Raw genomic sequence first — 26,563 nt, 5'->3', positions numbered from 1 at the left:
TTCAAGTAAGGAGCAACATTAAAACTTAAAATGAACAGAAATTATTACGTATACGATGGGGTTCGCCCTCTCCTCAATACCTCGCTCTTTACGCTAAAGTTAGAGTTTCGTTCCAAGTCTTTAAGAATGAACCCTGAATCACAAAAGGCTACTTATTCTATGAATAGAATAAGTAGCTCTTTTGAAAGTACCAAAAAAATATTAGCGTAAAGAGCGAGGTATTGAAGATGGGACGAACCCCCTCATATACGTAATTAAATAAAAAAACAGGTTTTTTCAACTGAAAGTAGGGAGCAACATTAAAACTTTAAACGAACAGAAATTATTACGTATATGAAGTGGTTTCGTAAAGAAAGAAAAACGAGCAAAAAAGGTGTTTTTATAGGCCAAATGAAAATACTGAAAAAATACAACAAAGCAAATATTTCGAGAGTACAAACGCCTCTCTTCTTCAGCGCTGAAACGAAATAATGTATCCAAGGAAAGTACCGAGGAAAAAAACAACAAAAAACAAACGCGTAAAGTAAATGTTAAAACAACCCAAATACGAATGAAAAAAACCAAAAACTGAAAAGATGAAGAAAACTGGATAAAAGCCAAAAATTGAAATAATTAAAACCAAATACCAAACAACAATAAAAGCGAGTTATTCGCCAATATGCGTGATTTGCACAAAATCCAAAAAATGATGAACTGTCATCGGCGGATACTAGCGAACAACTAAGAAATAAGAAAAAAAAACAATTCATTCAATCAAAAACAAAGCGAGCAAGCAATTAAATAGGTTGAACTTTGTCATCTGATTTCGGATTTTAATTGCATTTCTTGCAGACACCCTGTGAGACCTAAGGGGTTGTTCACGTGTTTGATTATATGACTGGGAAAGTGGTTCAAGGTTTATTTCAGGGATTACTAAAGTATCGGCTTCTCTTTTGAGAAAACTGAAATATGACTCATTCGTTTTAAAAATTGCTCGTTTTTCTTGCTTTATGTGATGTCAGGCCAACGTGGTTTAAAAAATTATCTTTATGAAGTGGTTTGTCCCCACCTCAACACCTCACTATACTTTAGGCGAAAGTTCTTAGTACTTTTAAAAAAGCGTCTTATTTTTCTAATTAAACGGCCCTAGTATTTCAGGAGTCATTCTTAAAGAATTGGGACAAAATTCAAACTTTAGGTAAAGAGTGAGGTGTTGAGAAGGGGGGTAACGCCCTCCATATACGTAATAATTCCTGTTCGTTTTAAGTTTTACTCTTACTCCTTACTTTCAGTTGAAAAAACTTGTATTGAATTTTGTTTTTATTTAATTTCTGATCATTTTTTAAATAATGCCAGGGAATCTCGCCCCAACTCCACGAAAAAAACCCCATCCCCAAGGAACTATCCTCTAGACATTTTAATGCCGGTTAAAATATACCCTTAACATTTACTCTTAGCCCCTCTGCGTGTAAAATTGAGACGGAAAAGAAAAAAAAAGAAATCTGAAAATAATTTTGTGTTAGAATTCTGATAAATTCCCGCCAAGTATAATTTCCCCTGGCAAGTTCACTCCCTGAAAACTTCCCTCCCCTTGGAGAATTCCCCCGTCGAAAAAACCCCTACAGAAAAATGTGTCCCCCCACCCACCCGAAAATGTATGCATGAATCCCAATAACAAATACTAAGCGTAAACAATGGACAAATTTTATAACTTTAAGACCTTTCCCCTGGGGCTGCGGGGGGGATAATTTTATACCCAAAGGCACAGTTATTAGGCCTTTTAACTATGATAAACAAAATGGCTATCTCAAAATTTTCATCAGATGATTTTGGGTAAAAAAGGGGCGGAGTAGGGGGCCTAGGTACCCTCCAATTTTTTGGTCACTTAAAAATGGCACTAGAACTTTTTATTTCCGTGTCAATGAGCCCTCTCTTGTTATTCTAGGACCACTGGGTCGATATGCTCACCCCTGGGGTGTTCATATCGACAAAAAAAAAAAAAAAGAAATAAACACGCATCCATGATCTTTCTTCTGGCAAAAAATAGAAAATTCCACGTTTTTCCACATAGGAGCTTGCAACCTATACAGTAGAGTTCTCTCACACGCTGAATCTAATGGTGTAATTTTCATTAAGGTCACTTGAATTTTACGGGGTATTTCCCTCTTTTTTCGAAAATCAGGAAAATTTTCTCCGGCTCGTAACCTTTGATATGTACGACTAAACTTAACACAGTTTATATATTTGAAATCAGCATAAAAATATAATTCTTTTGGTATATTTATTGGTATCAAAATTCCATTTTTAGAGTTTCGGTTACTATTGAGCCGAGTCGCTCCTTACTTATAGCTCGTTACCACGGACTGTTTGATATTTTCCGCTCGTTTTAAGTTTTAATATTGTTCCTTACTTTCAGCTGAAGAAAAAATTTTTCTTGTTTAATTTCTGATCGTCTTTTAAATAATGCCGAATCCGTTGCTCCCTTCGTGGAAAGCTCCTCCCATGAAACCCCCTCCCCCCAACCAGAATAAATCCCCCCTGAAAACGTCTGTATACTTCCCAATCACCAATACTACTATATATAAAGAATGGGCAAAGTTCATAACTTGCAAACCTTCCCCCGGGGACTGTGTGGGATTATGTCATCCTCAAAGACACAGTTATTAGATGTTTAGAATATGCTGAACAAAGTCAAAATTTTAATCAGGTGATTTTGGGGAAAATAAGCGTAGAGGGGGGCTAGTTGCCCTACAATTTTTGATCACTTTAAAAGGGCACTAGAACTTTTAATTTCCGTTCGATTGAGCCATCTTACGATATTCTAAGACCATTGGGTCGATACAATCACCCCTGGGAAAAAAACAACAAATAAACACGCATCCAGGATCTTTCTTCTGGCAAAAAATATACAATTCCACACTTGTGTATATAGTGACTTTAAACTTTAACAGTAAGCTTTTCTGATATGCTGAATCTAGTGTTATGAATTTTACGAGAATTTTTCTACTGTTGGTAGGTTTTCCCCTTTTTCTAAAATAATGCAAGTTTTTTTAGGCTCTTAACTTTTGATAGGTAATATTAAATTTGATGAAACTTCCATACTTAAAATCTGCATAAAAATTCAATTCTTTTAATGTCATATATTGGTATCGAAATTCTATTTTTTAGAGTTTCGGTTACTATTGAGCCGGGTCGCTCGTTACAGTTCGTTACTACGAACTGTTTGATAATTAATTTTAACTTCAAGTTTGGACTAAAAGTTATGCTTTTGTGATAGCTTGTAAAACAGTAATATTTTTCAATAGGTTTTTATTTAAATGTAAAACAGGCTGAAAAAATTCAGAGAGATTCGGAGAAAGGTCTGATAAAAACTTCCATTTTTTAAAAACCGATTCAGATTGACTAAATTACTTGATACAGCAAAAATGAAAGATGTTTATAGATTGAGATAAACATAGCCATTTGAAAACAAAAGATAGCTATTTCATGCCTGGATTAATGAAATGATACTAACCAGTAAGGCCGTATCCACAGGGGAGATGTAGTGGATATGTACCCCTCCCCTGAAATTTTTGCCCGACTTGTAAAAGCGTAACAAAATGCATATAAAAGGATTTTAGTTAAGTTTTAAGTTTTTTGTAGACCCCTCCCTCCCCTCTCGAAAAAAATTATTGATGCGCTCTTGCTCACCGGAGACATTAAATCATGTTATTTACAGGAATCCGTTGACTACTATATTCTATAATCAATAGTGGCTACTGTATAAGGACAATCAATCACAATATAAGAGCAAAGGGAGGTATTAATATTCTAATTCCTGGCGGTATAATCCTCAGGCACAAGTGTCTTCCGAGGATAATAAAGAACTTTTCATTACACGTTTTTCTGCCTGTGTTAGTGGATGTAGGTTAGTTATTGGAAACGAAGGAGGATTAAGGTCTTATGGTAAAGGTATTTTTTCCACGCAAGGACCTGATCTATAGTAGAAATATACAATTGTCATCTCAAATCATGGGTGGAACTGCCAGGGGTGCAATGGAAAACAGGTGTCAGGAACAGAAAGGTGTAACTGTCACCTCCAGGTTATGGGTGGAACTTCATTAATTTTGTTCTCACACATATTTTTAAGAATAGGCTACATTTATGAGTTTATAACTTCAACTTTTTAGATTTTGGATTTCTTTATCAAAGTAACTTTTAATTTTGCTCGACGAAAATCCCTTATTTTTAGATTTAGCCTACTTTATCATGTTTTAATCTAAAAAAAAGGACTTTAGTAATATCGTATAGTTGACTAACTTGGACAAACATCAGCCTAAAATTATCACAGTATCTTCCTAGCCCCAACATTAGGTAAAATTATAAGGACAATTTCGTTTATTATGGATCTACATTAAATTGTAAAACGATTTTTAGGCCTAATTTTAGTTAATTTTATATGAGCTTGTTTTTTTTTCTTTTGGGTTACTTGATACTGCTATTAATAGCTGAAAACCGAAGTAACAGCTTTGTCAATTCCCTTACCTCAACAAAACATATGATAAAAAAAATTGATAAATTTTTTGATGTTCCTATTAATCGCAAAAATGAAACATGAACATACCATTCTGTGCAACGTTTGACGCAGATTTCAATCGCTATAATTGCAGTAATCACTACACTACTCACTATTATCACTAATCACTAGTCACTAATAATCACTACAATTGCAAACATACCGCCAGTAATAGAAGAGCAATAGACGAGCAATAGTAATAGAAGATATATAGTAATAGAATATAATAGTAATAGAAGAGTAATAGAAAAACAATAGAGTAGACGCCAGTAATAGATGAGCAATTGAATAATAGAGAAGCCTCCAAAAATTTTGAAAAAACACATCTTGTTTAGGTACTTCAATCAAGAAAATCAAAAGAAAACTGACCCTCAAAGAGGTAGAAAAAAAAGGAATAAATATAAGACGATGCTTACCGAGTATTCTGAGGTTGTAGCAAAACTAATGGTTAGGGAGCGGAACTTTCTAAGACTGTGAAAGCGGAAAGTGACCGAAAAGTTCTTTCTCTGACCAGACTGAAAAATCACCACTCGTTGCGTTAAAACTAAAATAAAGTAAGGTTTAATAGCCAAAAGAACTAAAACTAGAATTTTAACTAAACTAGAAGAAAACTGAAACTTTCATTTTTGTATACATTAATATTTTAATATTTATATCTATAGAACTAAAATTAATAAAATTATCTTGAGTTTATATGCTGGCGGACCAACTGCGACCCGCAATGGATTATAGTTGGTTATAGAAAAATGAACGCTTATATGTGAAAAAAAAACTTATTTATTACTTAATTACAGGTTTTAGTTACAAACTCAATCATAAAAATAACGAGGCATGTATCAATCATTATCTAACGAGAAAATTAGCTTTTTTGATAAGACAGATGAGTAGGCTCATACCATTTATTTTATCGGATCCATGAGGGGAGCTACTTTATTCTGGACATATCCCGAGGGACTGCAGAGCTAGTAATTTTGAAAGACAGTGAAATTACGATTTGTATTTTAGAGCTAAAACACACATTGGTTAAACTTCAAAAAGGTCAAGGGACTAGGCCACAGGGGCTTAAGGATCTGTGCCCCCGCCCCCAAAAAAGAATTGAAGTTGTTACGGTATTCTTTGTTTGATCTTATCGTTTGATAAATCACGTATCTTTTGAATTTTCAAACGAATTATTCCCCCCCCACTCCTTGAAGCAAAATCAAGTGTATGTGTCTTGACTATATATTGCATTTTTTTATTTTATTTATCCTAACTTTGTTGTCATAAACAGTATTCTCAATATCAACTTAAAATGCTATAGAACCAATTCACGTTTGGGGGAAGAAGTTATATACACCTATGATAAACAGTGCGTAGCCCTTTGGCAAAGACCACGTCCATCATTACTTGATTGACTAATCATGGAGTTAATGGAAAATCAGTTTTATATTTTGAACAGAGATAGTAAACTAAACTTAATAGCCTCAGCTATACTGTTAGAGCTAACTTAACCATATATTCGACCAATCTAATTTTGTCGGCCAATTACCGCGGACGTAACTTAGTAATGACCGTTTTTTGGCTGGCTATACGATCGTGGTAGCTCGTACCTGTGCCCAATATGAACATCACTTTTAAGATTTTTAAATTACACTTTTTTTCTTCTTTTTGCTTTTTAAATAGTTCCTTCAAACAGTTCACTTTCTTTAAATTTTTTGCTCCTTTGTGAAGAATCTTATCATAATCTGTGTTCTTTTGACCATCAACTGATTGCCACCATTCTTATTAGCTTTGTTTTACCTCATCACATCCTGAAAAACTTTTCTATATTATTTAGTACCTATTCAGGGAATAAAAACAGATTTCAATTTAACAGACTTCTCTTTACTTTTCCCTGAGCAGCCTAGCTAGTGAAATTGTGTAGCAACTGAGCGTATCTGGCAGAAGGTGCATGTCGACCAATAATTTGTCTTTATCTGAGTTGATGACGCTTCTAGAACAACTTTCAAAAATAAATTTAATTTTATTATTTAAACTAGAACGTAGTCTTAACACAATTACTAACCGTTTTCCTGATCTTCTTCTTCATCAAGCGGATCAAAAGCTTCAACAGCTCCATCAGCTAAAGTACCAAGTCCACCCATGAGTAGTTTGTCGTCACTTTTGCCATCGTAGTACCCATAATGAACTCCAGTATCGTTCAAAAGTTCATACGAGTCCAAAGGATCTAGAAGTAAGGTATGCACTAGGAATCATAAAATCATACATATTAGAAAGGTGTTTGACAATACCCATGGTTTTGGCCTATTCCATAGCACTTACCTTTATATAGAACGTCTGCATGAACGTGCAAAGATAATTGACATATATTTTTGTTCCGAAGGGCACCAGTCACCAAATAAAACAAAACAAAGGGCTCATTCCCATCTCTTCCAAGTTTCAAAAATTAACCATGCATCTTCAAAATTCAAAAATATGTAATGAAAACCGGGCAGAAATAGGTTTCTTGCAGTCTTGAACCCACCTTTTCCATATTTTTCTCATTTACCCCCTTCCTCCAAAGAAAAAAATTACATATCTACATAGAATTGAATCAAACAGAACGCTTGATATGTTATAAAGATCAGAAAATGTGAGATCAGCGGTGTTCTATAAGGAAAGATGAGCAAAGGCTGGATGAAAACATGAAGATGCTGATTCGCAGAACATGCTGATACAGACAGAAGTTTCTTGAAGAATTAAATAAAGAAAACGAGTTTTTTCAACTGAAAATAAAAAGCAATATTAAAACTTAAGATGGCCAGAACTTATTATGTAGATGAGGGGGATGGCCCCTCCTCAGTATATTGCTCTTTACGCTAAAGTTTGACTTTTTGTTCTAATTATTTAAGAATGACACCTGATGCACAAGGACCGCTTAAATAAAATAACAAGCTTTTTACAAATTAAAAAAACGCTTTAGCGTAAAGAGCGATTTACTGATGAGGCGGCAACCCCCTCATATACTTAATAATTTCTGTCCGTTTTAAGTTTTAATGTTGATCCTTACTTTCATTTGAGAAAAACTTATTTTTTTATTTAATATTCGATAGTTTTTAATTAATGCTGGGAAATCCAGCTCCCTCTTCCAAGGAAAATTCCCTTTCCCCACAAAACTCCTCCGTTGAAAGATCCTTCCAAGTAAGCACCCCACCGGAAAATCCCCCCACCCCAAAAATATCCTTATACTTCTCCATAGCCAATATTATATGTAAGCGATGGGCCAAGTTCATAACTTGCAGCCCTTCCCCTGGGGGCTGTGAAGGGTCAAGTCATCCTCAAAAACATATTTATTAGATCTTTTGATCATGTTGAAGAAAATGGACATCTCAAATTTTTGTCGGACAATTTTGGATAAAACAAGGAGGTGGGAGGGTCAAAATGATCAAAATGAAAATTTTGATCCGATTTTATGGTGACTTAAAAAGAGCATTAGAACTTTTGATTTCCGACCAAATAAGCCCTCACCTAATCTTCTAGTCTTCTAATCTTCTAATTACTGGTTCGATACGATCACCCCTGGGGAAAATAAATAAAAAACAACAACAAATAAATACACATACGTGATCTTGCTTCTGGCAAAAAAATCAAAATTCCACATTATGTTTAGAGCAGCTCTAAACCTCGACAGTAGGGTTCTCTGATATTCTGAATCTCAGGATGTGATTTTTATCACGATTAATTGATTTTTAGGAGTATTTCCCCCTTTTTCAAAAATTACTCAAATTTTCTCAGGCTCGTAAATTTTGATGGGTAATATTAAACTTCATGAATTTTGTATATTTTGAATAAGAATCAAAATTCGATTCTTTTAATGCATTTATTATTATCAAGACTCTGTTTCTTATAGTTTTGGCTACTACTGAGACGCATCACTCCTTCCTTACAGTTCGTTAACATGAACTGTTCGAAAGTTAGTTACCACGAACTAATTTGTGGACTTAGAAAGAATGCCTTGACCAACCAAATCTGGAATTTGATTAAATTGCACCATACTCCCTCTGAAGCCCCGTTGGAAGAAAAGCTATTTTATTTTTGTTTTGGCAGAACTAAATGAAACTTACTGTGTAAGTTCTCTTGTCTGAAACTAGTAAGATATGTATATTGAGAGTCTAAGATTCAAAGATTAGCTTGAAAATTAAAGTTAAGAAGACTAAGTCGGTTAGACTTAAACAAGGAAAAATGAAGGTGAAGAGGTCATGTTGGGTAGCAAGAAGATAAATCAAGGGGATAGCTTTACTTACACGGTTAGTGTTATTAGTAAAGACGAGGAATGCTCTGAAGACGTTAATAGTAGAATGGCCAATTCCCGGGATGTTTTTTTTTTTACAGTTGTTTTAAAAAGTTTTTTTTTTTAGAAAGTTTGTAAGAATAGCAAAATAAGTCTGCAAACCAAGATTAGAATATGCAAGCTAAAATGATGATAGTTGTCAAGCATGGCTTCTGAAGAACCTCGAAGGAGGTACTTCAAAAGAGGGAGAGGGATCAAATGCGGAAGTCCTCTGACAAAACGGAGTATCTACAAAAAATTCGAATTTTAGTTAAGAGTGGATCCCGCCTAATTAGACCAGAAGGAATCCAATGGTACAAACGAAATTATTCTCCGATGCTTAGTTTCGTTGATATTACCTAGTATCTACACAGGAGTTCACCATTGTTTTTGTGTCATACCTAGTATGTACATACTAGAAATCGACATTTATGCATAAATCTAGTATCTGACAAATTACACTGTATCAGTGAAAACAATCAGCAGCACCATACAGTGAGCATCATCACTCCATTGTTAAAAAAAAGAAGTTTTTTAAACTGAAAGTAAGGAGCGACATTAAAACTTAAAACGAACAGAAATTATTTCGTATATGGAAGGGGCTGTCCCCTCCTCAACGCCTCGCTCTTTACGCTAAAGTTTTTTATTGTTTAAAAAAAAATAGAGTTGTGAGAAAGTCAAACTTTAGCGAAAAGAGCAATGCGTTTAGGAGGGCACAGCCCCTTCCATATGCGGAATAATTTTTGTTCGTTTTAAGTTTTAATGTTGTTCCATGCTTTCAATTAAAAAAACTTGTTTTTTATTTAATTTTGAACGTTTTTGAATTAATGCAGGTTTTGATTTTGGCTCACCGTACATGAATAATTAAAACAAAATTTGTATATTAATTTTACTTTTATTTGGTTAAATGGCTTCTTGAAACTTGTTTAATTTATTTACGAATGTTCTTATTAGTAATAAATATACGTAACTTACGAATTAGCTTGCGTAACGAACTTCTATATTCATAGATTTTTAATACGTATATTAGGGGGTTCACACCCTGTTCAATACTTTGCTCTATAAGCTAAAGTTCGAATTTTGTTCCAATTCTTTAAAAATGACCTCTTAATCACAAAGGCCGGTAATTAGAATAAATAGCTCTTATGAAAGTACTAAAAAAATTTTAGCTTGAAGAGCGAGGTATTAACTAGGGGGTGAACCCAATCATACACGTAATATTTTCTATTCGTTTTAAGTTTTGATGTTGCTCCTTACTTTCAGTTGAAAACTTTTTTTATATTTAATTTCTGATCTTTTTCTTTAATAATGATGGGAAATCCGGTACTCCCTTCATAGCAATGTCCCTTCCCCCATGAAAAATTCCTTCATGGAAAGATCCTCCATATAACGCCCGATCCAGCCACCCCCCTCGCCCACCTACCAGAAAAAATCCCCCCTGAAAACGTCTGTATACTTCCCAATAACCAATATTATATGTTAACATTGGGTAAAGTTGATAACTTTCAGCCCTCCCCCCGCGGACTTCGGAGGATTAAGTCATCGTAAAAGACATAGTTATCATATTTTCGACCATGCTAAACAAAATTGCTATCTCAAAATTTTGATCGGGTGACTTTGGGAAAAAAATGAGAGTGGGAAGGGGCCTCCATTTTTTTGGTCACTTGAAAAGGGCACTAGAACTTTTCATTTCAGTTCCAACGAGCCCTCCCAAAATATTCTACGACCACTGGGTCGATAAGATCACCCCTGGGGAAAAAAACAAAAAAAACAACAAATAAACACGCATCCGTGATCTTTCTTCTGGCAAAAAATGCAAAATTTCACATTTTGTAGATAGATACTTGAAACCTCTACAGTAGGGTTATCTTATACGCTGGATATGATGGTGTGATTTTCATTAAGGTTCTATAATTTTTAGGGGGTTTTTCTCCCTTTTTTTGAAAATCAGCCAAATTTTTTCAGGCACTTACCTTTTGGTTAGTTAGATTAGATTCGATTAAATATATATATTTGAAATCAGCATTAACATTTGGTTCTTTTGATGTATCTATTGGTATCAAAGTTCCGTTTTTTAGAGTTTCAATTACCATTGAGCCGGGTCGCTCCTTACTTACAGTTCGTTACCACAAACTGTTTGATAAAGACGGTAAAAATGCATAGAGCAAAACAACGTTTTTGTGTTTCTCTCGGAACTTACTCAGATGTAGATACTAGGTTTTGGCGGAGGACAGGCGAGTGATCCCCTTTTTCGCTTAAATTTTTTAAGTACTGTTAAAAAAGCTTCTTATTGTTCTAGTTAAACGAACATAGTGTTTCAGGAGGCGTTCTTAAAGAATCGGGACAGAATTCTTACTTTAACGTCAAGAGCGAGATGTTGAGGAGGAGCAACCCCTCTCATATACGTAATATTTTCTGTTCGTTTAAGTTTTAATGTCGCTCCTTATTTTCAGTTGAAAGAACCTGTTTTTTTATTTAATTTCTGATTATTGATGATTAATTTCTTATTTACTTAGTTTTTTTAAATAATGCCTAGAAATCTGAACACCTCCTCGGAAAAATCCCTCCTCCTCAAGGATTTGTTCTCTAGACAATTCAATCTTGGGTAAAATTTACCCCGGACAATTACCCTTAAACATTATCCACGCGCAAAATTGAGTCGACGAAGAGAAAGCAAGACATAAGAACAATTTCATATTGGAATTTTCCTAAAAAATCCATCCCCTAGAAACTTCCCTCCCAATGGAAAATTATCCCAGTGGAAAATCCCAACAGGAGAAAATTTCCCCTTCCCTACCCGAAAATGTTGGCATACTTCCCAATAACATCTATCATACGTAAACAATGGAAAAGTTTTGTAACTTAAAGTTCTTTCCTCAAGGCCTGTGGGGGGCTATGATAGCTCCAAAGGCATATATTTTGGCCTTTCAACTATGCTGAACAAACCGGCTATCTCAAAATTTTTATCAGACGATTTTGAGAAAAAGGGGGGGGGGGAGGGGCCTAGTTGACCTTCAATTTTTTTGCCACTTAAAAAGGGCACTAGTACTTTTAATTTCCGTTCAAATGAGCCCTTTTCCGATATCATGGGACCACTGAATCGATACGATTATCCCTGGAAAAAACAACAAAAACAATCAAACAAATAAACACGCATCCGTGATCTTTCTTCTGTCAAAAAATACAAAACTCAACATTTTTGCAGATAGGAGCTTGGAACCTCTACAGTTGGGTTCTCTGATACGCTGGATCTGATGGTGTAATTATCATTAGGATTTTATGGCTTTTAGGGGGGTTTTCCTCCTTTTTCCAAAAATCAGGCAAATTTTATAAGGCTTGTAAATTTTGATGAATAGAGTGATCCTTGAAAGTGAACTTGATGAAACTTATATACTTTAAATCAGCATAAAAATACTGCTACAACTACTACTAACAACTCATCTCAGCACCAAGCTACCTGAGGCCAATACAGCTAAGAACGCTCCTCTTCCATCCCAAATCCATTATAAAAATCCAATCTTTTTATATATCTATTGATATAAAATTTCTGTTTTTTAGAGTTTCGGTTACTATTGAGCCTGATCGCTCCTTACTTACAGTTCTTTACCACAAACTGTTCGGATTTTCGGAGTCTGGAGCTAAGTTATTCAAGGTATTAACGTGAAAATGTAAGCAGTATCCTACAGCTTTGGAACCATGACAATGGGCATAGGCTATGAAAAATTGATAATAAAACCTTAAAAAAGATAAAAAAGCACAACCAAAATCTGGAACTATGACATCATGATAATCTATCAAGCACGTGTTATTGCTCCCCCCCCCCCAATTTCATTTGCAGCTTAATTGTCAAAGCTAGAAACGCAAAATTTTTGTAGAATAATCTTGAACTATTGCAATAAAAATGGACATGAAAATTGAGAAAAAAGAACTGGAAAAAAGATATAGCTACGAATTATTGCTTCGATCTTTACTTGTTTCCAGCCGAGAGATTAGAGACAAAAGATACTCAAGTTTAAAGTTCGGGGATTTAAAAGGGTGACAACAGGCCAGTTAATATTCGTTTATCTTGAGGTGTCCCTTTACTTACTTTTGAAAAATACTAATTTGACTTCCGTTAGTTTTCACTATTATATTGAGCACAATCTAAATACAAGGGGACAACTTTCCCCTCTAACCTCGTTTAGTGCTGAAATTTCGCTTTTTTGGGGTTGATTCTTCGGAAATTATGGCTAATTTCTGTGAATTTGCTTTACACAAAAAAAAATTAGAAGAAACATAAATATTCCTAGCATCAGAAGATTTTGTAAAATACATTAATCTATTATTCAGAGATGTGGTTCTCAAACTGGGGTACGCGTACCCCTCGGGGGTACAAATTTTTTTTTTTTTTGGGGGGGGGGGGGTACGGGGCCGACCATCAAAAAAATACAACAACCCTTTAACTCTAGGACTAGCAATTTTATTTATATTTTAGCTATAGTTTACTTAGTAACAGTAACTGAGAAGGTTTTAAAATGTTTTGTGGGTAAAAAGGGGTACAGAGTCTAAATTAGTTTGAGAACCATTGGTCTAGAGAATCAGAAGGCAGAACCGAGCTAAGTTCAATGTTATAAAGGAACTTTTATATTTAATGAGCGGGGTAGATTTCGCACGAGGCAACATATTCTTTTTCTGATCTTCACAAGAGTGTACATTATGATTTTTTTTTTCTAAATTTATGTTATTTATCAAATAGGCTCTTCTGCCAGTTGTGTAATTATAGATAAATTATTGTTTGGAAAACCTTAAAATGTAGCCGGGATAAGTTCAACACTGCAAATTAACTTCAGTTCACTTTTATGATGACTGTCATTAGCGACTTTTGATTTACTTCCAGAACTAATCAACGAGTTTCCTCCCAGGTGCACAAATCACAATGCCATTAAATCGGGTCTTCTCATCACCCAATATACCCATGGTCGAATGTAACTTATTTATGAGAGAACACTCGACATGGAACGAATGATACATATTAGGGAGCTTATAGGAATAAAGTAGCTAAATGTCCAAAAACTTGGTCATACACATATATACAATGGGAATATGGATCTTAATTGTAAGAGGGGATGTCTTACAATGTCATTAATCAGAGGCAGGGGTGGTTTCATGGGGATATTATTTCCATTGCTGACTGTTAAATCATCTTTATCATTTTTATGCTCAGATCCTTTTCAAGGCGTAGAGTCGACGCAAATAAGAAAATAGCATATAAATTATTTAAAATCTAAGGAAAATTGAAAATTGCACCACTGCTATTAAAGGAATCGTAAGTAAATCTGGTTTGGACAGCTGCGTTTTATTCTGACGTATAATACAGTATGAATAGTGGTTGCCGAGCTGTTTATATCAAATCAAGTTATTCCAACCGTTTAAATAAAAACAGCGAAGCTAGAGGATTAGAATTGGCTAGGACAAAGAATAAAGATTCTCCAGAGCCATTGCAGCCACAAAGGGCGGCGAATCTTTTTTTTACAAGTGTAGGCAGAATCGGTATTTTCGACGTAGTACCTTTAATTAGGGATTCTTTTTTCCATGACCACATTGTCTTTTTACAACGAACAAATAAACGTTCAAATGTGTTTAAGTCCATTAATTAGACAGTGAAAACAGATACAAATCTGGATATTTCGACCACATATACAGCGATCGCCATTAGTAGAAATATTTTGCAGCATTCAGCAGTATATCTGCTGATGACGGTCGCTGTATATGTGGTCAAAATATCCAGACTTTTGTATGTTTTCACTATCTAATAAATGGACTTACCCCAATTTGAATTTATATATTTGTTCGTAAGCGGTATTGTGTAGGAAACTTTGTTTCATAGATGGTTTTCTCCATAGACCTTGTGGTAGCACAGCGGACTGATGCTTTGCTTCGCACTACAGCACTCATGGATCGATTCCACAGTGGTAAGGTTGGCCGAAATGCTTGCTACTTGCCTCTGTAAAAAATTAAATAAAAAAAACAAGTTTTTTAAACTGAAAGTAAGGAGCGAGATTAAAACTTAAAACGAACAGAAATTATTCCGTATATGAAAGGGGCTCTCCCCTCCTCAACGCCTTGCTCTTTACGCAAAAGTTTTTTATTGTTTTAAAAAATAAAGTTGTGAGACAGAGTTAAAATTTTGCGTAAAGAGCGAGGCGTTGAGGAGGGGACAGCCCCTTTCATATGCGGAATAATTTCTGTTCGTTTTAAGTTTTAATGTCGCTCCTTACTTTCAGTTTAAAAAAATTATTTTTAATTTAATTTCTGATCGTTTTTTAGTTAATGAAGCTTTTATTTTGGCTCACCGTCATTGAATAATTAAACAAATTTGCATAAAAATTTTACTTTTCTTTTGCTAAATGGCTGTCTCTACATTCGGTTCTGACGTAATTTACAAATTAACTTACGTAACCCTAGTCAATACCTTGCTCTTTAAGCTAAAGTTCAAATTTTGTTCCAATTCTTTAAAAATGACCCCTTAATCACAAAGGCCGTTAATTAGAATAAATAGCTCCTATGAAAGTACTAAAAAATCTTTGGCTTAAAGACCGAGGCATTGACTAGAAGGTGGACCCAATCATATAGCTAATATTTTTTGTTAGTTTTTAGTTTGATGTTGCTCCTTACTTTCAGTTGAAAAACTTGTTTTTTTACATTTAATTTCTGATTTTTGTTTTAAATAATGATGGGAAATCCAGTGCCCTCTTCATAGCCATATCCCTCCCCCATGAAAACTTCTTTCATGAAAAGATTCTCCCATATAAATTACAGACCCCCCCCCTCCCCCACTCCCAGAAAAAAGTCCCCCTGAAAACGTCTTCTTGCTTCCTAATAACCAATACTATATGTTAACATTGGATAATCTTCATATCTTTAAGCCCTCCCTCTGGGGGCTTCGAGGGATTAAGGCATCCTAAAAGACATAGTTATAATATTTCCGACCATGCTGAACAAAATGGCTATCTCAAAATTTTTATCGGGTGACTTTGGGGAAAAAATGAGCGTGGGAGGGGGCTTAGTTTCCCTCCATTTTTTTTGGTCACTTAAAAAGGGCACTAGAACTTTTAATTTCCGTTTCAATGAACCCTCCCACGATATTCTAGGACCACTGGGTCGATACGATCACCCCTGGGAAAAATAAAAAAAAAATAATTAAAAAAAATAAACACGCACCCGTGATCTTCCTTCTGGCAAAAAAAATGCAAAATTCCACATTTTTGTAGATAAGAGCTTGAAACCTCTACAGTAGGGTTCTCTGATACGCTGAATATGATGGTGTCATTTTCATCAAGGTTCTATAACTTTTAGGGGGTCTTTCCCCATTTTTTCGAAAATCAGCGAAATTTTCTCAGGCGCGTAACTTTTGATTGGTAAGATTAAACTTGATGAAACTTATATATTTGAAATCAAAATTAAAATATGATTTTTTTGAAGTATCTATTGGTATCAAAATTCCATTTTTTAGAGTTTCGGTTACCATTGAGCCGGGTCGCTCCTTACGTACAGTTCGTTACTACGAACTGTTTGAAATCCCAGGCAACTGAAACATCGATTCGACGCCCTATGCATCAACAGTGGTTCTGGAAGATGCTTATCCTTTTCAAACATTTTGTGGTAACAAAATGCAATGAAACTCTAAAGAAAGGAATTTTTATATCAATAAATATATAAAAAAGAATTGGCTTACTATGCTGATTTCGAATATATAAGATTTATTAAGCTTAGTGTTACCCATAAAAGGCTATGAGCCTGAGACAATTTGCCTGATTTTCGAAAAAGGGGGGAAACATCCCCTAAAATTTGATGAATATTAATGAAAATCATACCATTAGATTTAGCGCATCAGAGAACCCTACTGTAGATATTTCAAGCTCCTATCTTGAAAGATGTGGAATTTTGTATTTTTTGCCAGTGTTTTTTTTTCTTATTTTCGTTTTGGCGTGAAAGAGCAGGAGATTGAAGAGGGGACAACTGATACACATATGGAATAATTTCTGTTCGTTTTGATTTTTAATGTTGCTCCTTACTTTTAGTTGAAAAATTTGTTTTTTTAACTTAATTTCATAAATGATCAGTTGAAACATTTTAACGCAGCCACTGAAGCGTTAGGATGCTTGAACTTGTCGCCACACTGGATTAAATTTGACACAAGTCGCAAAAAATGTTGCTTGGTGACAAAAACGCAGCTGTTTGAACCCACGGAAAGCTGGTCATTGTAAAACGCTTCTATTATCCTATATCGATTACCGAGAGGAAGGGTTTACTATCTCAAAGATATACACCAAACATATAAATGGTCCCCCAGGTTTACCCTAATCGCACCTGAATGAAATGGAAAGAATACAATAAAGCTATTTTGGATATCAAGAGAGGTATATTGTAAAGAAAGTACTCCCGATGGATTGCCTTCTTTCATTTAAATAATCAAAAGCGACGTAGACAATGGAAAGCCGTCCTTCCGGAAAATCAAGTTGCTTACAATAAAAAGTAGTGAAGTTACGCCTTGATAATGGAAATTGGGGGAAGAAGTGGGGAAAACAGCATGTGTTTTAAATTGAAGCATGAATAAAGTAGCAGAAGCCGCTCTAACACAAACGAAGAGTGATTGCATGGTAAACATTATCCTTAATTACAAGCTTGAAGGGGTTCATCTATTAAAAATATTAAAAAAAATAATCCTGCTCCCGTTCTTTAACAAAAAAAAAGTTTATCTTGCAATAACCTTACCTTTACAGTAGCTTTTATTTCCCGTTGATTTAAAACAACTAGACAGAAAAAACGGACAATTTGGGGATTATATATATTTTAGACTACCAAAAATGTTTTATTAGTCTTAAAAGAAACAGCTAAAATGCAAGGTGTCAGACTTAGCCTGCAAAAAATTATTACTAAAAGAAATCGTACCAACAAAACCACCTTTTTGAGTTTAAATAATAAATTTGAGGTTAGTAGTGCAACAAAGATAAAATAAAATAAAATAAAAGTAAATTAAAAATTCATCAGTACGAGTTTTAAAAAAGGGCTATATCATATTGAAATCAAATTCATAAAAGGATTTTCAATTTCATAGAAGGATTTATATGGTCCCAAGATCCATGTCCCTTGAAAGCAACCCTTTCAATTCTCACTTTTGTCGAGATTTTGTGCTTCTTTCAGGGAGTTTTTTTGGGAACAATCGTCAAGTTTGTTTGATTTCCACCAATACTGGTCTCTAAGGATTGTTGAATTTGCTTATTCTAATTTGAGGCCTATGCTGTAATACACACATGCAAATCTTTGAAGTACATATTTATCAAATAAGGGACGTTTCAGAACTTGGTGAAACAAAATCATGCAGGGGTTTCCTACACATAAGGTAGCAAAGTCATAAGTGGGACAGTATGGTCTGTGCTCTATACTGAAGGCCACTTACTGAAGTAAATGACCACTTACACCCCAAACTAAATAAAACACGAGATCACATTAAAGCCAATGACAACAACAATTTATTTGGTTTCGAAAACGTATCCAAGACCCCTAATACAAAAATTTAAGCAATTTTTATCTAGGGAATTACCTTTGAGTCTGCTGAAATCAGCCAATTTTAAGCGCCCTTCACCCAACTTTTTGAATAAGAGAAATGGAAGCATTGGTTTAGCTTTTGCTGTTGTGGTGACTGCTACCACCACGGATTTGTTAACCAAAAATTGCAACTATTAACATAACAAACCAACTTCAAGAAAAAATAAAGAGCTGAAATAGAAAACCTGATACCATTCGCAAAAAAATATGTTTACTTTCTTTGATAGCTTGAATACACTTACACTATTTTGATTTGGTTAAATTTTAAGAGCAGAAGTAGCCCCGGAAATTTGAACATAATACCCTCAGTCGTTCTTGAGATACTGCTGAGATGTCTTATTGGGAATTAGCATCAACACAGTTCGTTTGGATTTAATCCTAAGGCAACGTTAAGTTTTTAAACATAATCGGCAAATGGAAGGGTGGGCGGGGAAGGGGGACTAGTTGCCTTCCAATCACTTTCGACTATTAAAAAGGGCATTAGCCCTTTATATTTGCAATCGAATGAGCCCTTTTAACAAGTTCCTAACACAACTCCTTCGATACAAAGTACCCTGGTCTAAACAACAAAAAAAAAAATAAAAATAATAATAATACATTGTATCCACAGCGATCTTTACTATAAAAATGTCAAGTCTTCCAATCACTTTCGAATATTAAAAAGGGCACTAGCCCTTTCAACTTCCAATCGAAGGAGCCCTTTTTGAGTTTCTACGACAACGCTTTCTAAAAATACCTTATATACCCCCAGGGCATAAAATTGCAATCCTTGCCTTGAGGGCTGTGAGGGGGGTTATGGTCCTCAAAGACCTAATTTTCGCAACTTTCAACTACGTGAAACAAAACGGCTATCTCAAAATTTTGACTGGATGTGTTTGGGAAAACGGTGGGCGAGAGAGGGGCGTTAGTTACTCTCCAATCATTTTCAACTATTAAAAAAGACACTAGCCCTTTCAATTTCCAATTGAATGAGCCCTTTTGAAGTTTCTACGACAATGCTTTCAATAAAAAACTTATATGAACCCAGGGCGTAACTTACAACCCTTGACCTGTGGGTTGTGGGGGGGGGGGATGTCATCCTCAAAGACCTAATTTCCAGAACTTTCAACTACTTTGAAGAAAATTGCTATCGCAAAAATTTGATTGGATGTCTTTGGGGAAATGGTGGGCGTGAGAGGGGGATTAGTTGCCCTCCAATCACTCCCGACTGTAAAAAAGGACACTAACCCTTTCAATTTCCAATCGAGTGAGCCCTTTTTGAAGTTTCTACGACAACGCTTTCTATAAAAACCTTTAACTTACAACCCTTGCCCTGAGGGTTGTTAGGGGGTTGTCATCCTCAAAGACATAATTTCCGGACCTTTGAACTACGTTGAACAAAATGATTATCTCAAAATTAAAAAACAATTAAAGGAAATTCACAACGATGATAACAATAGAAGAGAGAATAATTATGCTTACGCTAATTCGACCGACCATAGTTAACCCCATTTTTATTCAGGCATAAGTAGACTAACACATAGAATGTGGCCTTTGAGCCTCGCTCCTCGATTCTTCTAACACAAAAAAAAAGAAAAGAAAAAACTCAAAAATACCAACAAACAAATGAAGAAGAATAAGCTATTCAACAGATCTATCTTAAGAAATTTATCATCGTTTTTAAGTTTCTAAGATTTGATTTTTAAGATTTGATTCTTCATTTGCAGGATAGAAATACATATGGCTTTGAAATTGTTTAAGCAATACTCAAGACCATGGGGTGATCTGATGGAAACCCTACAACATTCTAAAAACTACTTTAAAACAATTGTAAATACTTACTTTTCTCATTCCTAAGGGCACATTGCTTCACTTGACCTTCTCCCCAATGGATAAATATACAACCCACTTTCTACATTGTCATTATATTAGTGCTATTGTCAAACAGTTTGTGGTAATGAACTGTAAGTAAGGAGCGACCCGGCTCAATAGTAACCGAAACTCTAAAAAACGGAATTTTGATACCAATAAATACATCAGAAGAATCAAATTTTTATGCTGATTTGAAATATATGTTTCATCAAGTTTAGTCTTACCCATTAAAAGTTACGCGCCTCAGAAAATTTGCCTTATTTTCAAAAAAGGGGGAAACAATCCCTTAAAAGTCTTATAATTTTAATGAAAATCATACCATCAGATTCAACGTATCAGAGAACCATTCTGTAAAGGTTTCAAGATCTTATCTGAGAAAATTTAGAATTTTTGTATTTTTTGCCTGAAGAAAGATCATGGATGTGTGTTTTTTTATTGTTTTGTGTGTTTGTTATTTTTTGTTTTTTTTTTCCAGGGGTGATCGTATCGATCCAGTAGTCCTAGAATATCGTGAGAGGGTTTATTCGAGCGGAAATTGAAAGTTATAGCGCCCTTTTTAAGTGACCAAAAAAATTGGAGGGCAACTTGGCCCCCTCCCACGCTCATTTTTTTCCGAAGTCACCGAATCAAAATTTTAAGATAGCCATTTTGTTCAGTATAGTCGAAAATTTAATCAATATATCTTCGAGGATGACTTAATCTCCCACTGTTCCCGGGAGAAGGGCTGCAAGTGATAAAATTTGCCCATTGTTTACATATAGTTTTGGTTATTGGGAAGTATACAGGCGTTTTCAGGAGGATAATTTTCTAGTGGGGGTTCGGGGTCAGAGTAGGGGTTACGGGGGAGGATCTTTCCATGGAGGATATTTCCTTGGAGGAAGGAACATTTTTATGAAGGGGGTGCCAGATTTCACAGCATTATTTAAAAAACGATCAGAAATTAAACAAAAAAAAACAAGTTTTTTTCAACTGAAAGTAGGATGCAACATTAAAACTTAAAACGAATAAAAATTATTACTTATATGAGGAGGTTCGTCCCCTAGTCATTGTCTCGCTCTTTACGCTGAAGTTTTTTTAGTAATTTCAAAACGGCTATTCCAACGAAACAGCATTTGTGACTCAGACGTGCGTGATTTATACAAAATTCGAGCTTTAGAGTAAAAAGCAAGGTATTGACCAGGGGGCGAACTCCCTAATATACGTAATAAGAACATACGAATATAGAAATTCGTTACGTAAGTTAATTCGTAAGTTACGTCAGAACAAAATTTTGAAAAAGCCAATTAGCCAAAAAAGGAAAATTAATATGCGAATTTCGTTTTAATTATTCATGTACGGTGAACAAAAATAAAAGCTGCATTAATTCAAAAACGTTCAGAAATTAAATAAAAAAACAAGTTTTTTTAACTGAAAGTAAGGAGTGACATTAAAATTTAAAACGGACAGAAATTATTCCGTATATGAAAGGGGCTGCTCCTCTTCAACGCCTCGCTCTTTACGCTAAAGTTTGACTCTATCTCACAACTTTATTTTTTAAAACAATAAAAAAACTTTAGCGTAAAGAGCAAGGCGTTGAGGAGGGGACAGCCCCTTTCATATACGGAATAATTTCTGTTGCTTTAAGTTTTAATGTCGCTCTTTACTTTCAGCTAAAAAAGACTTGTTTTTTAAGTTAATCATTACAATAGCACTAATGGTACTCTTTTCGTCGCCACTTGATTAGTGTTCATCGTTGTTAAATGTCGGCGTCCGTCCCTTGCTATTGTAAAATATAATGGTAATATATAAAGTTGACTGTGTATTTATCTATTAGGGAGGCTAGAAGCAATATGCCTCCAGGAAAGAGGTGAGTAAGTGTTTAGGATTGTTTAAAAGTGTTTTTTAGAATCTTGTGGAGTTCCCTTTAAATGATCCCATGTTTTTAAGCATTATCGTTATTTTTTACATAGTTTTAGGACGAATTGCTTCTTATGATTTTTCCTTGCGTTCACTCCTTCCTCTAAGCAAAGATATCTGAAAATTAAATGTAAAAGCAAGCAAAATAAAACACTTACTTGTCCACTTACAACCATACATTTCAACCCTCATGCATACAGTTCGAGGGTGGACACTATATGGGAAAAATCGGATTTTTGAAGCAATTATGGGACGATCCAGTTGTTGTTTAACAGAATGCCATGGATTACTGTTCCCAGTTAAGACCTAAAAATAAACATAATTTCCTATTCTATCTGTTTTTATTCAAAAATGTGTAAGTTAAGATATTTATTTTTTTTAAAAATCTATCACAAGCTCCGGAGGGCCGAGTTTCAAGGGCCGAATTGTCTTTCATTCTAGTCTATAATGTCTTCTGAAAGAAACTTTATAAAATTTGCTTTTATTCGTTGATTTTTTTAAATAAGCCCTATAAAACATATAGGTGGCACTATCCGATTCCACAGTCACACCCTTTCCAAATATAATGGTCGTTACCGTAACAATTTCGCCCCATTCCCTCTAACAGTGCCAGATTTAGCCCTAAATAGTGTAATCATCCATTTTATTCCTTACTTGAGTCATCTTATCTCTTTTTTAATGGCACTTATTTGAAACTCGGTTAATAGCGTCAAGTTGTTGCACAAGAATGAAAACAGTGGATAAGTATATTATCTAAATATTAGTTTAAAACGTGGATGAACATGGAATAATATCTGCATTAATTATGTTATATGCTATTATATTATAGGATATTATCTGCATTTTATAATTTTATTATTTCACTCTTTTCTAATAGTTTTAAGTATATAGACCAGAGCTATATTTGGACCCAATAAGGGGGATGGGGTCAAATTTCACAGTATTAACTATTATATTCAGAAAGGATATGGACTGGGAACCAAATGGCCCGACTGCTTTTCATAGAAGAGCCAACAGACTAGAATGCTACCGTTTATAAATGTTCATAAATGCTTATCACAGTTATATACAGACCCTTCCCCCAGAGGCAGCAATCTCACTGGATATGTGTCTGGGCACACGCAGGGTAGGGGGGTCTTGGGCCTGGCTCCAAAAAAATTCTAAACTTTCCTGGATTTATAATTAAAATGATCACTTCCCTAAACAAACTTAGAGCATCGCCCTGAATGATGCAAAATTTTTCTTTTTCAGCATAGATAGGGTAGCAAATAGGAAGTTTCAACATTGTTCTAGCCAAATAACAGTATACAACAATGCCACACCATTGTGTGGTAAAAATGCCAAACCATTGTTATTGGGTGCTAAATCTTAGCGAAAAATCGTTATGTAGTAAAAATTCCATTTCGATTCATAAGAATCCCGACTCTGAAGACATAATTTTTGAAAGTGTTCATATCCATAAAGGCATAAACAATAGATTTTGGCTTGGGTTAATTAAAAAGAAATGTGTGATAATACCCAGCTTCTACAACCTTATCAGCTTATTTAGAGATGCTGAAACACCGATGTTGTAATTTTAGGCCCAAAAACAAACAAAAAAAAATTCTTTTTTTATTAAGTTTCACGTCGCCATCATGTGACGATGTGCCACTAATCCTAGCAATTCCTTTTTTTTCGTATTGACGCTGCAATTTCAAATTGACAAAAAATTAAAGCAACATTTTCGTTTTTTATCTGGTTTCATGTCGTAATCATCTGATGATATACCGTGATTCCCAATATTTCTATTTTTATAATTTTGAAATATTGATTAGGCTACACGTTCTCCAATCTAAAAGGTTTAATTTTGAGGTGCAAAAGAATTCGCTAATTTCGGTGCAATTTCAAATCATTCCCAGATATAATCAAAATGTATTTGCGCTTCTTATCAGATTTTATATCGCCATAATCTGACTATATCCCGCTAATCCAGGCAATTGCAGTTTCTTCTTCAATTTTTTAGTATTTAGCACTTTTTCTGTTAAGACAACAAAGAGTAGGTTATATCCCGCCTACCTAAAAAAAAATTTCAGCCTAGTATTTTATAAGTACAGAAATTGAATATTCTGCATCCAGATCTCTTTTATGAAGGAAACACCATCAAACAGTTCGTGGTAACGAACTGTAAGTAAGGAGCGACCCAGCTCAATAGTAACCAAAACTCTAAAAAACGAATTTTGATACCAATATATATAATATATATATCAAAAGAATCGGTTTTTTATGATGATTTCAAATATATATATATAAATGTCATTAAATTTAGTCTTACCCATCAAAGGTTACGAGCCTGAGAAAAGTTTCCAGATTTTCGGAAAAGGGGAAAACACCCCCTAAAAGTCAAGTGATCTTAATGACAATCATACCGTCAGATTCAGCGTATCGGAGAACCCTAACATGGAGTTTCCAAGCTCCTATCTGCAAAAATGTGGAATTTTGTATTTTTCCGCAGAAGAAAGATCACGGATGCTGTTCATTTGTTTTTGTTTTTTTTTTTGTTTTTTTCCCATGGGTAATCGCATCGACCCAGTGGTCTTAGAATATTGGGAGAGGGCTCATTCGAACGAAAATTAAGTTTCTAGTGCCTTTTTAAGTGACTAAAAATATTGGAGGGCAGCTAGGCCCCCTCCAAACCCCTTTTTCCCAAATTGTCCGATCAAAATTTTGAGACAGCCATTTTGTTCATCATAGTTGAAAGGATTAATAGCTATGCCTTTGGGTATAACATTCCCCCCCCCCCCCAGCCACAGGGGAAAGGATTTTAAGTTATAGAATTTGCCAATTGTTTACGCATAGTATTTGTTATTGGGATGTATGCATACATTTTTTGGGGGGAGGGACAAATTTTCTGCTGGGTGTTTTTCCACGAGGGAATCTTCCATGGGGAGGGAAGTTTCCAGGGAGTTAAACTCGTCAGGGGAAATTATACACTCGGGGAATTTGCCTGAATTCTTATACAAAATTCTTTTTATGTCTTGCTTTCTCTTTCCCGTCAAAATTTTACGCTCAGTGGTTAGAAGTTATTATCCAGGGTAAATTTTCACCGGGATTGAATTGTCTAGAGGATATTTCCGTGGGTAGGGGATTCACTGTTGAGGTGGGGTCAGATTTCCAGGAATTATTTAAAAAACAATAATAAATTAATTAAAAAAGAGTTTTTTCAACTGAAAGTAAGGAGCAACATAAAAACTTAAACTAAGCATAAATTATTACGCATATTAAGGGGATTGCCCCCCTCCTAAACACCTTGCTCTTTACACTAAAGTTTTTTAGTAGGCTACTTTTAAAAAAGCGTCTTATGTTCTAATTAAACGGCCCTTATGTTTCAGGAGTCATTCTTAAAGAATTGGGACAAAATTTAAACTTTAGCGTAAAGAGTGATGTGTTGAGGAGGGGGTAAACCCCTTCATATACGTAATAATTTCTGTTCTTCTTAAGTTTTGGTGTTGCTCCTTACTTTCAGTTGAAAAGTTTGTTGTTGTTTTTTTAATTTAATAACAATCAAAGACTACTACCATTCAAACACTCTTTCCAATCATAATCTACAATTTCTTGACGATTGAAAAATATAAGAATAACACTACTTCTTACTTCTTCTTTTTAAGCACCAAAGAGAAAGGTCAAAACATAAAGAGATAAAACTATGAGAAAAGTAAACGTTAAAAAAAAATAAAACAAAAATATAACCAAAGAGAATGGTCAACAAAAAATACAAATTCTTGTTGACTTTTCACATATTTTGTTTTGGAAACGAAGACATCTTGTGTAGATAATTGAATATGTGTAAATACTGTAAATATTTTGGAGCTAAATATAAGGAAAGCATAGGGGTTTTGACCCAACTTATGTTAATTTTTGCTCGTTTTGAGTTTGACTCGGTTATTTATTGTAATTTCTGTTCGTTTTAGGTTTCATTTATTTATCGATTCTGATTTGTGGTAGTTTCACGCTTGGCAGATTATTTGATTTTATTTTTGCTCAATTTTCGTTTACTGGAGTTTTTTACTTTTCTTTGAAAAACTTATTTTGTGGAAAAAGTTTTTTAATTAATTTCTGTTCGTTTTATATTCACACAGTCTTTTCAGGAAAATAATACTTTAAATCTTTTCATTTTTTAAGACTTTATAGTTTGGCCTGTTATTTGTATGCTGGAGAAAAATTTTCAGCAATTTTTAACAAATTCACCCTTCTAAAAATCTGGACACAAATAGTAGTGTTTAATTTAGTTTCATACCTCCTATAGTTGACCTGAAATGGAAAACTTGATACCATTCGCAAAAAAAATCTATTTGCTTTCTTTGAGAGCTTGGATATAGCCTACTTACGCTACTTAGAATTGGTTAAATTTTAAGAGCAGAAGTAGCCCC

General features: G+C 34.6%; 1 protein-coding gene across 1 annotated transcript in view; it reads right to left on the bottom strand.

The window, feature by feature from the left end:
• Nucleotides 1-26,563, bottom strand: part of LOC148950813 (discoidin domain-containing receptor tyrosine kinase B-like) — a 117,634-nt gene that overhangs the window by 25,338 nt on the left and 65,733 nt on the right. The window contains exons 5-7 of the mRNA XM_089090019.1: nt 22,316-22,463; nt 6,579-6,740; nt 4,951-5,078 (exon numbers count right to left, since the gene is read on the bottom strand). Of these exons, the coding sequence (XP_088946145.1) occupies nt 4,951-5,078; nt 6,579-6,740; nt 22,316-22,463 (438 nt within the window). The remainder of the gene's footprint in view (nt 1-4,950; nt 5,079-6,578; nt 6,741-22,315; nt 22,464-26,563) is intronic.

This window comes from Artemia sp. Qi Xiang Cuo, chromosome 6, assembly GCF_049724085.1.
Source record: "Artemia sp. Qi Xiang Cuo chromosome 6, ASM4972408v1, whole genome shotgun sequence".
NCBI lineage: Eukaryota > Metazoa > Arthropoda > Branchiopoda > Anostraca > Artemiidae > Artemia > Artemia sp. Qi Xiang Cuo.
Note: the sequence above shows the minus strand (reverse complement) of the source record. Positions and strands in the feature narration are given on the sequence as shown.